At 45.5% G+C, this 16908-nt stretch overlaps 1 protein-coding gene across 8 annotated transcripts in view; it reads right to left on the bottom strand.

The window, feature by feature from the left end:
- Positions 1-16908, bottom strand: part of LOC110498756 (SRC kinase signaling inhibitor 1) — a 62391-nt gene that overhangs the window by 11588 nt on the left and 33895 nt on the right. For 4 of the 8 annotated variants that reach the window (XM_090212581.1, XM_090212582.1, XM_090212586.1 and 1 more), the window contains exons 4-14: positions 15792-15993; positions 12663-12792; positions 12249-12420; positions 8065-9023; positions 7853-7942; positions 7239-7279; positions 4333-4493; positions 3790-3965; positions 3483-3613; positions 1180-1327; positions 576-873 (exon numbers count right to left, since the gene is read on the bottom strand). In XM_090212581.1, coding sequence (XP_090068707.1) covers positions 576-873; positions 1180-1327; positions 3483-3613; positions 3790-3965; positions 4333-4493; positions 7239-7279; positions 7853-7942; positions 8065-9023; positions 12249-12420; positions 12663-12792; positions 15792-15993 — 2508 coding nt within the window. Of the gene's footprint in view, positions 1-575; positions 901-1179; positions 1328-3482; positions 3614-3789; positions 3966-4332; positions 4494-5687; positions 5712-7238; positions 7280-7852; positions 7943-8064; positions 9024-12248; positions 12421-12662; positions 12793-15791; positions 15994-16908 lie in introns of all 8 variants that reach the window. The other 4 variants (XM_090212583.1, XM_090212584.1, XM_090212585.1 and 1 more) reach the window with 2 other exon arrangements.

Here is a 16908-nt window from a genome sequence, read left to right as displayed (position 1 = left end):
AGGACAGAGGAGCCTCTTAAAGAAGAAGTTACAGGTCTGTGAGAGCCAGAAATCAGGTGCCATTAATACAGGTAACGAGTGGAGGACAGAGGAGCCTCTTAAAGAAGAAGTTACAGGTCTGTGAGAGCCAGAAATCTTACTTGTTTGTAGGTGACCAAATACTTATTTTCCACCATAATTTGCAAGTAAATTCATTAAAAATCCTACAATGTGATTTTCTGGATTTTTTTTTCTTCTCATTTTGTCTGTCATAGTTGAAGTGTACCTATGATGAAAATTACAGGCCTCTCTCATCTTTTTAAGTGGGAGAACTTGCACAATTGGTGGCTGACTAAATACTTTTTTGCCCCACTGTATTTGTCAACCCAAATACTGTATATTGGAAATATATTGCAGAAATGTACACGGATATACTGTACATGATAGGGAAAATTTGTCAAATCAGAACATCTATACATTTCCAGGGAAATTGTCACACTGGTAAATGTACCGATTGATTCCCCAGTAAAAATGTACATTTAGCATTGTGAGGGGGATTGTATAGAATGTAAAAATACAGGAGCGGTTTTCCGTACCAGTCTGACCTCCGCAGACACTGATTTGCCAGCACCGCGGCGGCTCGGCAGCTCGTCCAGGACCCGGCTTCTGTAGCTGGCCGTAGGGTGGGGGTCCTGCTCAGTTACCGAAGCATCTGGGTCACTGCCTGATACGGGCATCCAGTTGGCAAGGCTGGCACTGCCACCCAGGTCATTGAGGCTGAGCGGTGGACTGGTCAGTATGTCGAGGTCCAAACTCTTTCCTGTGTGCTCCGTTCGCTTGACTGACTGGCTGGAGATGTCATTCTGGCCTTGCCACAGGCCCTCTGTCACTTTTCTGTACATACAGGTGGCATACAATACACTAACAACACACAGCAGTATCAGGGCCCTATTGCATCTATTCTGGTGACCAGGTTTCCGGGATCAGTCAAAAAAAAAAAACATTTTTAATCTGCTCCAAAAATATTTTTATATGAACATGCTTTCTCGTTGTTTTGAAAGAGTATAATGTTTTACTTATCTTGAAAAACAAGTCACCAGCTGAATGGGTCCCTCGTAACAACCGGTTATAACAATTGAACAACAACGTAACAACAAGGTGTATATGGCGTATATTGGGTTGTGTTGTGTTAAATCATACCTGCGTAGGGTGGTCAGTGTGTCGGTCATGGTGTTACAGCGTTTCAGCAGTGCGTCCAGTCTGTGTGGCTCCTCCTTCAGGAACTTCACAGCCTCCACTTCCACCCTCAACACCACGCGCATCTTACTCTGCAGACTGGGGAACTGGTCTGGAGGGAGGGAGGGGAGGGAGGGAGGGAGGGAGAAATAAGCGTAATTAAATCAACGAGAGAGGGAAGGAGCGAGGGAAGGAGAGAGGGAAGGAGGATATATCCAAGCTTGTTTGTAAAACAGTCATGCAGCGTCTTTGTGTCTCCTGTCATGCTCTCTGCCGGGACTCGCTGTACTCTCTGTCCCCTGTGGTTCAGCTACCACGTGGGGGAAATGATTTCGGGGTGCACAACAAAAATCAGTTGTCAAGCATCTCGTTCTAACTGTTTGGTTTTTAGCTATGATGCTACACGTGAACATCTGCATGTGCGAGCACATCTTTCTTAATCAGACACTCCTATTATGGACGTTCACCTGCCTAATCCCTGACACCATTGACACGATGTGACAGATTGCAATTATCTAGAAAGGTAATTACACGAGGGGTCAATTTTATTCCATCCAAACGTAGCAGGCTTTCACACAGCTAATTGCCTCAATGTTGCATCTTCCTGTATCGTTATCCCACATATACTACAGTACATATACTACAGTACATATACTACAGTACCCATATACTACAGTACATATACTACAGTACCAGACAAAAGTTTTGACACACCTACTCATTCAAGCGTTTTTCTTTATTATTGTAGAATAATAGTGAAGACATCAAACCTATGAAATAACACATGGGCATCATGTAGTAACCAAAAAAGTGCTAAACAAATCAAAACATAATTCATATTTGAGGTTCTTCAAAGTAGCCACCCTTTGCCTTGATGACAGCTTTGCACAATCTTGGCATTCTATCAACCAGCTTCGTGAGGAATGCTTTTCCAACCGTCTTGAAGGAGTTCCCACATATGCTGAGTATGCACTTGTTGTCTGCTTTTCCTTCACTCTGCATTCCAACTCCTCCTGAACCATCTCAATTGGGTTGAGGTCGGGTGATTGTGGAGGCCAGGTCATCTGATGCAGCACTCCATCACTATCCTTTTTGGTCAAATAGCCCTTACACAGCCTGGACGTGTGTTGGGTCATTGTCCTGTTGAAAAACCAATGATAGTCCCGCTAAGTGCAAACCAGATGGGATGGCGTATCGCTGCAGAATGCTGTGATAGCCATGCTGGTTAAGTGTGCCTTGAATTCTAAATAAATCACAGATAGTGTCACCATCACACCTCCTCCTTCATGCTTCACGGTGGGAACCACACGTGGCGATCATCCGTTCACCTACTCTGCGTCTCATAAAGACACGGCGGTTGGAACCAAAAATCTCAAATTTGGACTATTTCCACCGATCAAATGTCCATTGCTCGTGTTTCTTGGCCCAAGCAAGTCTCTTCTTATTGGTGTCCTTTTGTAGTGGTTTCTTTGCAGCAATTTAACCATGAAGGCCTGATTCATGCATTCTCCTCTGAACAGTTCATGTTGAGATGTGTCTGTTACTTGAACTCTGCGAAGCATTTATTTGGGCTGCAATTTCTGAGGCTAGTAACTCTAATTAACTCTGGGTCTACCTTTTTTGTGGCGGTCCTCGTGAGAGCTAGTCTCATCATAGCTCTTGATGGTTTTTGCGACTGCACTTGAAGAAACTTTCAAAGTTCTTGACATGTTCCAGATTGACTGACCTTCATGTGCTGAAGTAATGATGGACTGTCGGTTCTCTTTGCTTATTTGAGCTGTCCTTGCCATAATATGGACTTGGTCTTTAACCAAATAGTGCTATCTTCTGTATACCCCCCCCCCCCCCCCCCCTACCTTGTCACAACACAACTGATTGCTTTAAATGCATAAAGAAAGAAATTTCACAAATGAACTTTTAAGAAGCCACTCCTTTTAATTGAAATGCATTCCAGGTGACTACCTCATAAACCTGGTTGAGAGAATGCCAAGAGTGTGCAAAGCTGTCATCAATGCAAAGGGTGGCCACTTTGAAGAATCTCAAATACAAAATATGTTTTTATTTGTTTAACACTTTTGTGGTTACTACATGATTCCATATGTTTTATTTCATAGTTTTGATGTCTTCACTATTATTCTACAGTGTAGAAAATAGTACAAATTAAGAAAAACCCTGGAATGAGAATGTGTCCAAACTGGTACTGTATATGAATATATAGCATTGGAATGAGTATGTATCAAATTTTTTGACTGGTACTGTATGCTTACGCTTGAGCTCTGTGAGGGTCTCTCCCAAAGACCTTAGCTCCATACTCTTCTGCTCCACTTCCTGCTCAGTCACCAGGCCGTGGTTGACTGACGAGTTCCTCTGCAGTTCCTCTACTGACTTCTCCAGATCACTGTGGGCACCAAAAAAATGACATCAGTATAGCAAGGCCAACAAGTATGCAGGCACTGCACAGTTCCAGCTCAAACACACCTTCATCTTTTTTTTGATCTGAGCAGTTTGCACTCTTTCTTCATTCACACTGACCCTATCTTGAGTTAGAGACCCTGAATTAAAGGCTAAACTCACTGCAGTTGCTGGATGAGCAGCTCTTCCTGGTTGAGGTACTTGAGTCTCTCCTCCTCCACTAGGAGGCGCTGCCTCTGCAAAGGGTCCTCCTGGGTCCGCATGGCTTCCAGCATCATAAGGCTCAGCTCCGACTCGGTCTGCCTCAGCAGGGACTGTACTGAGTCCTGGTTCTCCAACTGGGAGGGGAGACGTCGACAGACCCAAATACATGTCGTTGGGACATACACGCACTTAGACAATACATCAAACAAGCCTAAGTCAAAACAAGCACAAAGTCCAGTCTGCACACACAAAGCTCTGACGAAGGCCTTGAGGCCGATACGTAAAGAGCAGTGATACGAGCAAGAGAAGTGATTGATACATAAACACATGTAAAAACAAACATTGCCTTGAGAAATGTGTGTGTGTCTGTGTGCGTGTGTGTGTGTGTGTGTGTGTGTGTGTGTGTGTGTGTGTGTGTGTGTGTGTGTGTGTGTGTGTGTGTGTGTGTGTGTGTGTGTGTGTGTGTGTGTGTACACGGCCACACTGTTCTCTGGTGCTCACCTGGATGTTGCGCAGCTGGGACAGTTGTTTGCGCAGCTCGCTGGTGTTCTGCTGCAGGCCATGCAGGTGGATCTGCATCTGCAGCCGCGACACCGTCAGTGGCTGGGAGGACCCTATTAGTGGTGGCGGCATCAGGGCCAATGGAGCCGACGGTGTCAGGGCTGGCCAATCAGAAAGTGGGATTAGGGTCTCATGACGGTGCATTCTACTGTCACTGTAGCCAATTATATCATCCATCATAAAGTGGGGAGGGACTACAGGATTATTCACAGGTGTAATGGTGATTGACAGAATGGGGAAAGTTTTTAGGACACACAGAGCCATATCCGAAGCTGTATTTCTTTACATACACTTAAATTCCAGGGGCAACAACAGAGCATCGACAACAAGCCCGAGCGAGCAAGTCTTTGATGCTTGGGGTTGAAAATGACACAATGGTCCATTGAAATGACAATGAACAAATAGCTTTGCTATATGGCAATTTCTCAGGCACATTTTCTCATGCATAACAAAATAAAGGGACTGGTTTGGTAAGACTAAGTCACTCACAAACTTAGAGTTCAGCCAAACTAAAAAAAATCACTTTGTTGCTTGACACGGAAAATAATTGAATTGCTTTGAAAATAGTCCATTAGCATTGATAACTTTCCGGGCAGAGAAACGTAAAATGGGTTTTTGTAATTTAGGTGAAGTATTCTTTCAGAGCACGTTACAATTTGAACGGAGGAGCAGACGTGCTTGCAGTGTACTGTTCAACTGACTTCCTGGAAGATTTCTAACCTCTACTGGGAGACAGAGAAATTGGAGCTTGGCACAACTCCTTGTAGAAGAACACCTTGTTTTAGGGGGAGGGCATGTGACAGTTACTGTGTATTTCTAGGTTCATTGTCTAACTAATAGCTGACCTTCTAACACCTGTCTGGAATGGGCGTAGATAGAGAGGTGAATGGCCTATTTTCATCTGACAGCACAAAATCCCCTTTCACACAGACGACTTCCTGCAATTAACCATTGTTTTTGTAGGTCTGTGTGAATGGTAATCAGGAGTAGAAATACATCTTGATCTACCCAAAGAACCAAATATGCACACAAAGTAACCTAACCATACCATTACCGATGATAACAAGACAAGCGAAATAACATTCCAGCATGAACAGTAGGGATTGGGAAAAATTATTCTGAGCCCAGTCCTGAATCCAGACACTGAACGCAGACAAAAAGAACAAGAGAATCAAAAACAGAATCCTCACAAAAACTCAAAAGTGCATCAAACGAGAGACACCAACTATAAGGGAAGCAGTCTGTCATTGAGACACACAGGGGAAAGAGGATGACGACTTCGGACAAGATGATACCTTTCTTGTTTTTTAACCGTCCAGCTAAAATAAGGCACAAGAAGCATGGCACCCATTACTAGCATAAGCAAACACACACTTGATGGTTCTTCGTGCACATTGGTCACACGTGAGCAATACACATACGGTAAGCAGCTCAGCAACAGAACATTTACAATTCTACGCAATGGATCATGTTATTTATATTGCAATGCTCTGCAACCCTAACCCTTACTCTTTATACTGCAATGCTCTACAACCCTAACCCTTACTCTTTATATTGCAATGCTCTGCAACCCCAACCCTTACTCTTTATGTTGCAATGCTCTGCAACCCCAACCCTTACTCTTTATACTGCAATGCTCTGCAACCCTAACCCTTACTCTTTATATTGCAATGCTCTGCAACCCTAACTCTTACTCTTTATACTGCAATGCTCTGCAACCCTAACCCTTACTATTTATATTGCAATGCTCTGGAACCCCAACCCTTACTCTTTATATTGCAATGCTCTGCAACCCCAACCCTTACTCTTTATGTTGCAATGCTCTGCAACCCTAACCCTTACTCTTTATACTGCAATGCTCTGCAACCCTAACCCTTACTCTTTATATTGCAATGCTCTGCAACCCTAACCCTTACTCTTTATATTGTAATGCTCTGCAACCCTAACTCTTACTCTTTATACTGCAATGCTCTGCAACCCCAACCCTTACTCTTTATGTTGCAATGCTCTGCAACCCTAACTCTTACTCTTTATACTGCAATGCTCTGTAACCCTAACTCTTACTCTTTATACTGCAATGCTCTGCAACCCTAACCCTTACTCTTTATACTGCAATGCTCTGCAACCCTAACCTTTACTCTTTATACTGCAATGCTCTGTAACCCTAACTCTTACTCTTTATACTGCAATGCTCTGCAACCCCAACCCTTACTCTTTATGTTGCAATGCTCTGCAACCCTAACTCTTACTCTTTATACTGCAATGCTCTGTAACCCTAACTCTTACTCTTTATACTGCAATGCTCTGCAACCCTAACCCTTACTCTTTATACTGCAATGCTCTGCAACCCTAACCTTTACTCTTTATACTGCAATGCTCTGCAACCCTAACTCTTACTCTTTATACTGCAATGCTCTGCAACCCTAACTCTTACTCTTTATACTGCAATGCTCTGCAACCCTAACCCTTACTCTTTATACTGCAATGCTCTGCAACCCTAACCTTTACTCTTTATACTGCAATGCTCTGTAACCCTAACTCTTACTCTTTATACTGCAATGCTCTGCAACCCCAACCCTTACTCTTTATGTTGCAATGCTCTGCAACCCTAACTCTTACTCTTTATACTGCAATGCTCTGTAACCCTAACTCTTACTCTTTATACTGCAATGCTCTGCAACCCTAACTCTTACTCTTTATACTGCAATGCTCTGCAACCCTAACCCTTACTCTTTATACTGCAATGCTCTGAAACCCTAACCCTTACTCTTTATATTGCCAAGTTAATGGGACACAGTGAAAAGTCAATGTATATTTGTTTTCAGGTATCCCTGATTGATACTTACTGTCTGTCTCAGAGCAGTCATTGGCCGTCTCAATCTTGTCCCTGGGAAAGACAAAATAACTTCAGGTCCCCACTCCGTGTGTACTGTATGTACTGAGTGTGTGTGTTTGTGTGTGTGTGTGTGTGTGTGTGTGTGTGTGTGTGTGTGTGTGTGTGTGCGTGCGTGCGTGCGTGCGTGTGTGTGTGTGTGTGTGTGTGAGCTCGCAATGGACGTCAGTGTGATGCTAACAGTATATCTTCCTCCACTGTCTGTGTCCCCATACCGGGCTTTAAACATTGATCCTTCGCAACGCACAACAGTCCTCCTTGCCAACGTACCAACCGTTTGAGCGGTTGAAAACGATCTAATTTGATTCCTCCATCGGGGACATTCCATCTAGCTGTGGAGTGAGCTTACGGGAACGTTCTTAACTGCGTTACACTCACCCCTTCTAAACTCGCTAGGCAGCAAGCGAGACCCGGCCTGTTGAGCTGAGCCCAACTGCCAATCCAGGTCACGGCACCCGTGAAACGGACGTCAGTGTGCTGCTAACAGTTTAGCTTCCTCCACTGTCCCCCACCGTTACATGTGTGCCTGTGTGTGTTCATGTGTGCATGCTTGCGTGTGTGTCTCACGGGCTCTCGGCCTCTGGTCCCCTGGTCAGAACAGTCTGCAGTAGACCAGTCAGACTGGCTATCTGTTTCTCCATGGCCTCCATGCGCCCCCTTTGCGATGACAAACATAGGGTATGAGTCAGTTTAGATACACACAAAATACCCATCACAGACACATAAAACGTACATGCACACACCACACACACCAGACACACACACACTGGCACTCTTACCTGGTCTCTGTCTCATTGCCTGGTAGAGGTGAACTGAAACCTGCTGCTGAACTGAAACCACCGCTCTCCCCTCCAGGTCCAGCCATTAAGCACAGTTGATCAGACCCCAACCCTGACCCCTGACCCCTAGCTTTGGGACTCTCCCCGAACACGGAGGAGGATACTGAGTCCCTCCGCAGGGTCTGCCTCGCAGGTGAGCCCCGGCCGGGCATGGTGCCTGAATACGAGTCCTTCATGTCGGGGATTTTCTGCGGAGATGAAGGGGGTGGCACCCGGAAGCCCATGGCCAACATGGACGCGGCGTAGGCTGCATCATTATACAGTGGGCCTCCAGGCCTGTAGAGGACACCGCTGTCCATCAGCTCTCCTTGCAGAGCCGCCGCCGAGTAGGAAGTGAGGGAGCGCACGGAGCCGGGTCCCAGCCCTCCTCCGGCCCCTCCGCCTCCTCCGCGCCGGTAGAGAGAGCCGTAGGCGTCCCCTCTCGGGGGTAGAGATGAGTGGGGGCCCGCCAGGCTGAGGCGGCCTCCTTCCTGCCCCAGGGAATAGGGGTCGGCATAGATCCCCCCTGCATCGCCCCGCAGGAGCACTATGCTCCTGGAGCCAGTGCCGTGGACCTCCTCATCGGGCTTAACATCCCTACGCTCCAGTATGGCACTGGGGGAGAAACCTGCCTGGGCGTGGTGCTGTAGCTGGGGCTGGTGGTGGAGCTGCTGGGGGTGATGCTGGTGGTGGGCCGCACTCTGGCCACCTGGCGAGGAGTGGTGGGGGTGGGGGAGGGAGTGGGTTTGGGGATGATGCTGGGGGTGAGGTTGCCCAGCGTAAGAGGATGGGCGGCCCCCACTGTAGAGGAGACGGATGCGGGACGGCGAGCCGGAGGGGGCAGAGGCGGAGGAGGCAGGGGCGTTGCTGAGGCGACGGTTGGGCGGGGAATCCTGCTGGGGCGTGTACACCATATCCCTCTGTCACCAGAGGAAGAAAGGAATGATAGAAATAAACAGCAACATTCACGACAGAATAGAGTGTAAAATAAGAGGTTAGAGCAGAAGCAGAACAGAGTGATGTAGAATAGAATAGAACAGGTTAAGGTACAAGAGAATGGAGTACAATAGAGCAGATACTACACAATATTACAGGTGATTTAAAGATTGCACATCAAAGACCGGCCTCCTGGGCTTTTCATGCATGGCATTGTCTAGGGTTTATCGAGAATGACGTGACAAACGAAAAACATCCAGTCAGCGGCTGTCCTGTGGGCGAAAACGGCTCATTGAGGGCTCGAAGGAGAACGGCAAGAATCGTGCAAGCTAGCAGGCGGGCCACAAACAGGCAAATAACGATGCAGTACAACAATGGTGTGCAGAAATGCATCTCAGAATGCCAAACTCGTCGGTCCTTGTCATGGATGGGCTATTGCAGCAGACAACCACGCCAGGTTCCACTACTATCAGCTAAAAACAAGAAGAAGCGGCTCCAGTGGGCACGCAATCACCAACACTGGACAATTGAGGAGTAGAAAAACATTGCCTGATCCGATGAATCCCGGTTCCTGTGGCGTCACGCTGACGGCAGAGTCAGGATTTGGCGTAAGCAGTATGAGTCCATGGCCCCATTATGCCTGATGTCAATGGTACAGGCTGTTGTGTATTGGTGTGGGAAATGTTTTCATGGCACACATTAGGTAACTTGATACCATTTGAGAAACGGTTCCATTCCCGAAGAATTATGGCTGTTCTGGAGGCAAAGGGGTGTCTGACTTGGTACTAGATGGGTATACCTAATAAACTGGTGACTGAGTGTATATACATGCTGTATAATAACCTCCCTGACAATACAACCCTAATGGATTCTACACACACACTGGAGTAATGACTGGAGCGCCTTCATCTCCACCATCTCCGTCCTGTATCTTAGCAACTGCCTCTATATCTACAGGAAAATAATCCCACTAGACGTGAACGACTAGGCAGGGGCTGACCACCACCACATCTCACACTAGATCCCCAAGCCCCACTGTCATACAGAATATCCGTCATAGATCGCTGTATCTCCTCCCACTACTCTAGCCTGTCACCTCATAACCAACATGCCAGTCCATCCATTTGTCTGTCCTTCCATCCTCCCTGTCTCAGTGCAGTGCTACTCGGTGGTCCCAGTCATGGTTTACGGTCTGGAATCAGATAGTAATCTCTGCTCGGCTGTCTAATGTCCCCTTTACTCACCTCTGTACCTCAGCTCCTATCTCTCAGATTCCTCCTATCCTCCAGCACATAAAACCCAAGGTAAACCAAGTCGCTTAATAAAGCCATGAAACGCAAGGGAGAATTCAGAGCTGAGTGGAGGGAAAATTCAGAGCTGAGTTGTGGTGAGCTGTATTGTGTGTTAGGGTGGTTGCAATGTAAAGCTCGGGGGAGATGGGATAGTTGACCTCCAAAACACACAGGGCAGCTGAAATTCACACACACACACACAGACAGACACACAGACACACAAACAGACACACAAACACACAAACAGACACACAAACAGACACACACACACACAGACAGACACACAGACACACAAACAGACACACAAACAGACACACAAACACAGACACACAGACACAAACACACAGACACAAACACACACACTACACAGATGCACATGCACACGGGCCCCCTAGGGTGGTTGATTGACATGAGTGGAAGTGGCAGAAGTGGGAAAATCGCTCTCTTTCTCTCCCCTCTCTTCCCCCCTCTCATATTCTCACTTTCTATCGTCTTATTTTCTCCTTCTTTTCCTCTCTGTCCAGAGTGACACAATGCCAGTTCTATACTGTGTATGCCAACGTTTCCCAATGTACTGTATTTGGGTTGTCGTCCACCAAAACCTAAAGCAAATCCAATGTTGTTGGTCACGTGCACCGAATACAACAGGTGTAAACTTTACACTGAAATGCTTACTAATAATCCCATTCCCAACAGTGCAGTTAAAAAGTAAGACAAATAATAGTACTTTTGCTGAGTAAAAAAGGAAATAGTGACACAATATAAACAATAACGAGGCAATTTACAAGGAGCACCAGTACCTAGTCAATGTGCAGTGGTTCGAGCTGGTTGTGTGGGTAGAGTCTAGTGAGTGTGCATAGAGCCAGTGCAAGGGAGTCAGCACAAAACAATTAAGATAAAGAAACAGTAAAGGGGGTCAAAGTAAATTGTCCGGGTATCCATTTAATTAAATGTTCAGCAGTCTTAGTAGAAGCTGTTCAGGTGCCTTTTGGTCACAGACTTGGTGCTCCGGTATCGCTTGCCATCCAGTAGCAGAGAGAACTGTCTATGACTTGGGCGGCTGGAGTCTTTGAACATTTTTATGGCCTTCCTCTGACACCGCCTGGTATTGAGGTCCTGGATGACGGGGAGTTCAGCCCCAGTGATGTACTGGGCCGTACTCACCACCCTGTCTAGCGACTTGAGATCGGATGCCGAGCAGTTGCCATACCAAGCGGTGATGCAGCCAGTCAAGATGCTCTCAACGGTGCAGCTGTAGAACTTTCTGAGGATCTGATGGCACATGACAAATCTTTTTAACCTCCTGAGATTGAAGAGGCGTTGTCGTACCCTCTTCCCGACTGTGTTGGTGTGTTTGGATCATGATAGGTTCTTAGTGATGTGGACACTGAGGAACTTGCAGTTCTCAAATCACACTTTGTAGTGTCCCATTAAATACACAGAGCCGTGTCTCTAGCCGACCCACCATTTGAGAACAGCTGTGTATGTACAACATTACAAAACATTATCAGTCAGCAAACAGACTTTTTTTTGCCTTGGAGGGAAACAGGTTGGCATGGATTCAAAAACAGCAACAGTGGTGCTACTATTGTACTAGCATATTGCTTGTTCATGCGGACTCATTTAATAGTGACTGGCTGAGTTTAATTTGTGCTCCAGTAGGTTACATAATGACGATCCTTTTTTTCCATTTGTAAACAACATCCTATCAATGTCAGAGCAGCATGAGTAACTACAAATATAATGGTATTTAGGGCGAAGGAGTACTTGGCTCAGTATTTGTACTCAATTCTGTAGAGAGCTTTTAGTGACCACCGCTCCTGACGGTGAGCAACGCCCACACATACAGATGGATAGGACAGAGAGACAGAGAGACTGACTGACAGACAGACACAAATACCCCCATTCTACTCTCACCCGGAGGTCTCCGTTGGCCAGGTGTGGGTTGTGGTGACTGGGGTAGCTGCCGTAGACAGGCTCCTTGCAGTAGATCTTGATGACACAGCGGTCCTGGACGTCTCGTGGGTCCTCCAGCTCATAGAAGACGTTACGGGCCTCATCCTTGATGAGCAGGGCCGTGCTGGGGCACCTGAACATGGGCATGGACACCTGAGCATTTGACCTCCGCATTACCTTTCGTTTACAATTTTAATTGCATCATTTAAAAAAAAAAAAGTTTTTGTTTCAATTCACATGGATCATCTGCATCTTATCAGCTAATGAATCTGATATTAGCTTGGAAATATTGATATTTTTTTGTAAAGTAAATTGTTATGACAGTGTTATGTGGCCTTTATAGCTAGACATTCTAGTAGAGTGTGATAAAGCCACCTGAGCATTGCCATGGTGAGCCTCTGGGGGAACATGTGGACGATGAGGGCCCTCAGGGTCTCCAGGCTGGTCAGCTCGTGGGTCAGGTGCACCCTCCTCATCTCCTCCCCCAGCTGGAGGAAGAGAATGCCTAAGGGGGAGGATGAAGGGAGGCAGGAGGAGAGGAGAGGGGAGGGGAGTGTCATTTGACTGTAGTGACTCAACAAACACACATGCACATGCTGTACAGTCAGGTCCAACATTTTTGGCTAAGATGTCCTTGGTAAAGTTCATGATGCCGTTGACCGTAACAAGGGCCCCAGGACCAGTGGCAGCAAAATAACCCAATAACATCAAAGATCCACCACCATATTTTACAGTAGGAATTTGTCACAGCTGGTTCTTTTCTGCATATGCATCTTTCTTTCGAAGCAAAACCCGTGGCACGTGCACGGCCAAAGAGCTACTGTGTATTTTCCAGTCATCTGACCATAGCACCCTTTTCAATCCAAGTGCCAATGCCGTTTACCAAACTCCAGGCGTTTACATTTGTTGGATGACATGAAAATAGAACTCTTTGGACGTGCTTATCTGTAGAAAAAAAACATACATATGCAGAAAAGAATCACAAACAGTGCGTTGGGAAAGTATTCAGACACCTTCACTTTTTCCACATTTTGTTACATTACAGCTCATTCTAAAATGGATTAAATTAATATTTTTCGTCATCGATCCACACACAATACTCCATAATGACAAAGCAAAAACAGGTTTTTAGAAATGTTAGTAAGGAACAGATATACCCTATTTACATACAGGTAAGTATTCAGACCCTTTGCTATGAGACAAAAAATGGAGCTCAGGTACATCCTGTTTCCATTGATCGTCCTTAAGATGTTTCTACAATTTGATTGGAGTCCACTTGTGGTAAATTCAATTGATTGGACATGATTTGGAAAGGCACACGCCGGTTCATATAAGGTCCGACAGTTGACAGCGCGTGTCAGAGCAAAAACCAAGCCATGAGGTCAAAGGTATTGTCCGTAGAGCTCCGAGACAGAATTGTGTCAAGGAACAGAAAAATGTCTGCAGTATTGAAGGTCCCCAAGAACACAGTGGCCTCCATTATTCTTACATGGAAGAAGTTTGGAACCACCAAGACTCTTCCTAGAGCTGGCCAAACTGAGCAATCGGAGAAGAAGGGCCTTGGTCAGGGAGTTAACCAAGAACCCGATGGTCACTCTGACAAAGGTCCACAGTTCCTCTGTGAAGATGGGAGAACCTTCCAGAAAGACATCCATCTCTGCAGCACTCCACCAATCAGGCCTTTATGGTAGAGTGGCAGACAGAAGCCAGTCATCAAAAAAAGGCAAATGACAGCCCGCTTGAAGTTTGCCAAAGGATTATCTGGTCTGATATAACCAAGATTGAACTCCTTGGCCTGAATGCCAAGCGTCACGTCTGGAGGAAACCAGGCACCGTTCATCACCTGGTCAATACAATCCCTATTGTGAAGCATTTTGGTTGCAGCATCATGCTGTGGAAATGTTTTTCAGCAGGAGAGACTAGTCAGGATCGAGGGAAAGATGAATGGAGCAAAGTACAGAGAGATCCTTGATGAAAACCTGCTCCAGAGCGTGCAGTACCTCAGACTGGGGCAAAAGTTCACCTTCAAACAAGACAACAAACCTAAGCACACAGCCAAGACAACGCTGGAGTGGCTTCGGGGCAAATCTCAATGTCCTTGAGTGGCTCAGCCAGAGCCCGGACTTGAATCTGATCGAACATCTCTGGAGAGACCTGGAAATAGCTGTGCAGCGACACTCCTCATCCAACTTGACAAGAGTTTGAAAGGATCTCTAGAGAATAATGGGAGAAACTCCCCAAATAGAGGTGTGCCAAGGTTATAGCGTCATACCCAAGAAGACTTGAGGCTGTAATCACTGTCAAAGGTGCGCGAACAAAGTACTGAGTAAAGAGTACTTATGTAAATGTGATATTTATTTTTTATACCTTTTTATAAATCTGCAAACATTTCAAAAAAACAGTTTTTGCTTTGTTATTATTGGGTATTGTTTGTAGATTGATTTAATCTATTTAGAATAAGGCATTAACGTAACAAAATGTGGAAAAGGTGAAGGGGTCTTAATACTTTTCGAATGCACTGTACCTACATTTACTGTAAAATATGGTGGTGGTTCTTTGATGTTATGGGGCTATTTTGCTTCCACTGGTCCTGGTGCCCTTCTTAAGGCCAATGGCATTACAAGGACATTTTAGACAAAAACCTGGTTGCCTCTGCCAGGCTGAAACTTTGCCGCAAGTGGATCTTCCAGCAAGACAATAACCCCAAGCACATATCAAAATCCACAAATAAATGGCTAATTGACCGCAAAATCAACATTTTGCCAGACTTTGGAATTGAATCACATTGAAAACCTGTGGTTTGAATTGAAGAGGGTAGTCCATAAGCGCAGGCGAAGGATAACAAGGATCTGAAAAGATTCTGTATGGATGAATGTTCTAATATCCCTCCCAATGTGTTCTCCAATCAAGTCATAAAGTCTCAGGGCCATTATCCTCGCTAAGTGAGGTATTGAAAGGTAGTGAAAAGAGGGGTGACAATAACTTTTACCCGTATCTTTTAGAGAAAAAAACAATATTACTTGTTCAACAAAATATCTCTCTCTGAGCAATTATCAGTATCAAATAATATCATTCCCCAATTTTTCTGAGCATACAATACATACAATATATTTATACAAAATATACAGCTGACTTTTATTTTATGCAGTACATTTTGCTCATCTTTGTCAAGGGTGACAATAATTTGGGACCCGATTGTTCACGCCAACACTCACACACGACGGATCTTCTACACACAGGACAGAGGACAGAGATACTAATCTCACCTGTACGCCGGCGCTTTTTCAAAATGAATCTGTGACTCATTCGAAATAGAATCACGTACACATTTAGATCTGTAATTAGCCAAATATTGAGAATGTGATCCCGATGCCTCTCGTGGATATGAATAGAACTCCCTTGAGAGCTAGCGAATCTGCAACCACAAAGATGGCACAGATGGTTGCTACGACTGTGGTTGATATGACCGTGAAATGACCCTGATATGACCATGGTTGTTCGGACCTGGCGCGCGGAGCTTGGCCTGGCTGGATGAGCGCGCCAGGGGCAGGCTCTGGCGGAGGCGGTTCATGCGGTTGAACCCGAGGGGAACTTCGGCCTCAGACATGGTTTCCAGACTCTCAGCCGAGGCAAAGGATACTCTGCTGGCCTGGTCGGCTAGAGCCGGCTGGTTGGGGTTGGGCCGGATCACACGGGGGGTGCGGGCCTATGGGATAGAGGGAGAGACAGATTAATACGATCAAAACGGCAAAACAACGAAAACACAACAGCAAAGCCACACAGCAGCTGTTAAATCACCACACACAAAACAACACAACCACTGCAAAAAAAAGACAACCACAAAAACACAGACAAGACAACAGAAGCACTGCAAGAAAGACAAACAATAACACGAGATAAAACCACCTGACACAACACAAGAATCCCAGACAGAGAGACAAAACAGCATAGCAGTTTCCTCAGGATGAGACAACTGCATAAAACACAACGACGCAGCAGCCACCAAAACGGTTGCAAGAAACATATCTTACAAAGCTTCCAGAAAATCTATTGAGGTGTATATAAATATCTATTATTAATGCTATGTAAATCATGTGGTCTTGAGTGTTTAATGCCAGATTCACCAGTATCAACTCCACAGAGAGTTAGAGGAACCAAAAGAACACTAACGAACAAAGCTAAGGCTTCAGAATTCAGAACTTGTTCTCAACTAGCTTACCTGGTTAAATAAAGGTGAAATAAACTAAAAACTAAAAAAAGACTTCACCTGCCCAATTTTAACCACGGAGGGAAGATGAAGCTGTGAGGAAATACGAGGAAATGGACCTCTCGTTACAGCAGCGCATTGCAGGAGTCGCTAGAGCAGGTTGTTTATAATGAATCCCTACGGACAGACATTTTCCAGCCCAAAGACTACACTAATGAGCTCTGACAGTTCTCTGTGAACACTGCTCACATTCACTTATGCATTTGTTGTCTTCCCAACCACCACAGTTGGGCTCACTTTGATTTGTTGTGCCAGCAATAGGCACACCCAAGCTGTACATGGGGGTATACTCACACATACACACGCAAATACATACAAACACACACATGCAAATGCGCGCACACACACACAAAT

Source organism: Oncorhynchus mykiss, chromosome 20 (genome assembly GCF_057628025.1).
Source record: "Oncorhynchus mykiss isolate SJ-2025 chromosome 20, ASM5762802v1, whole genome shotgun sequence".
Classification (NCBI taxonomy): Eukaryota; Metazoa; Chordata; class Actinopteri; order Salmoniformes; family Salmonidae; genus Oncorhynchus; species Oncorhynchus mykiss.
This window is presented reverse-complemented; position numbering and strand designations above follow the sequence as displayed.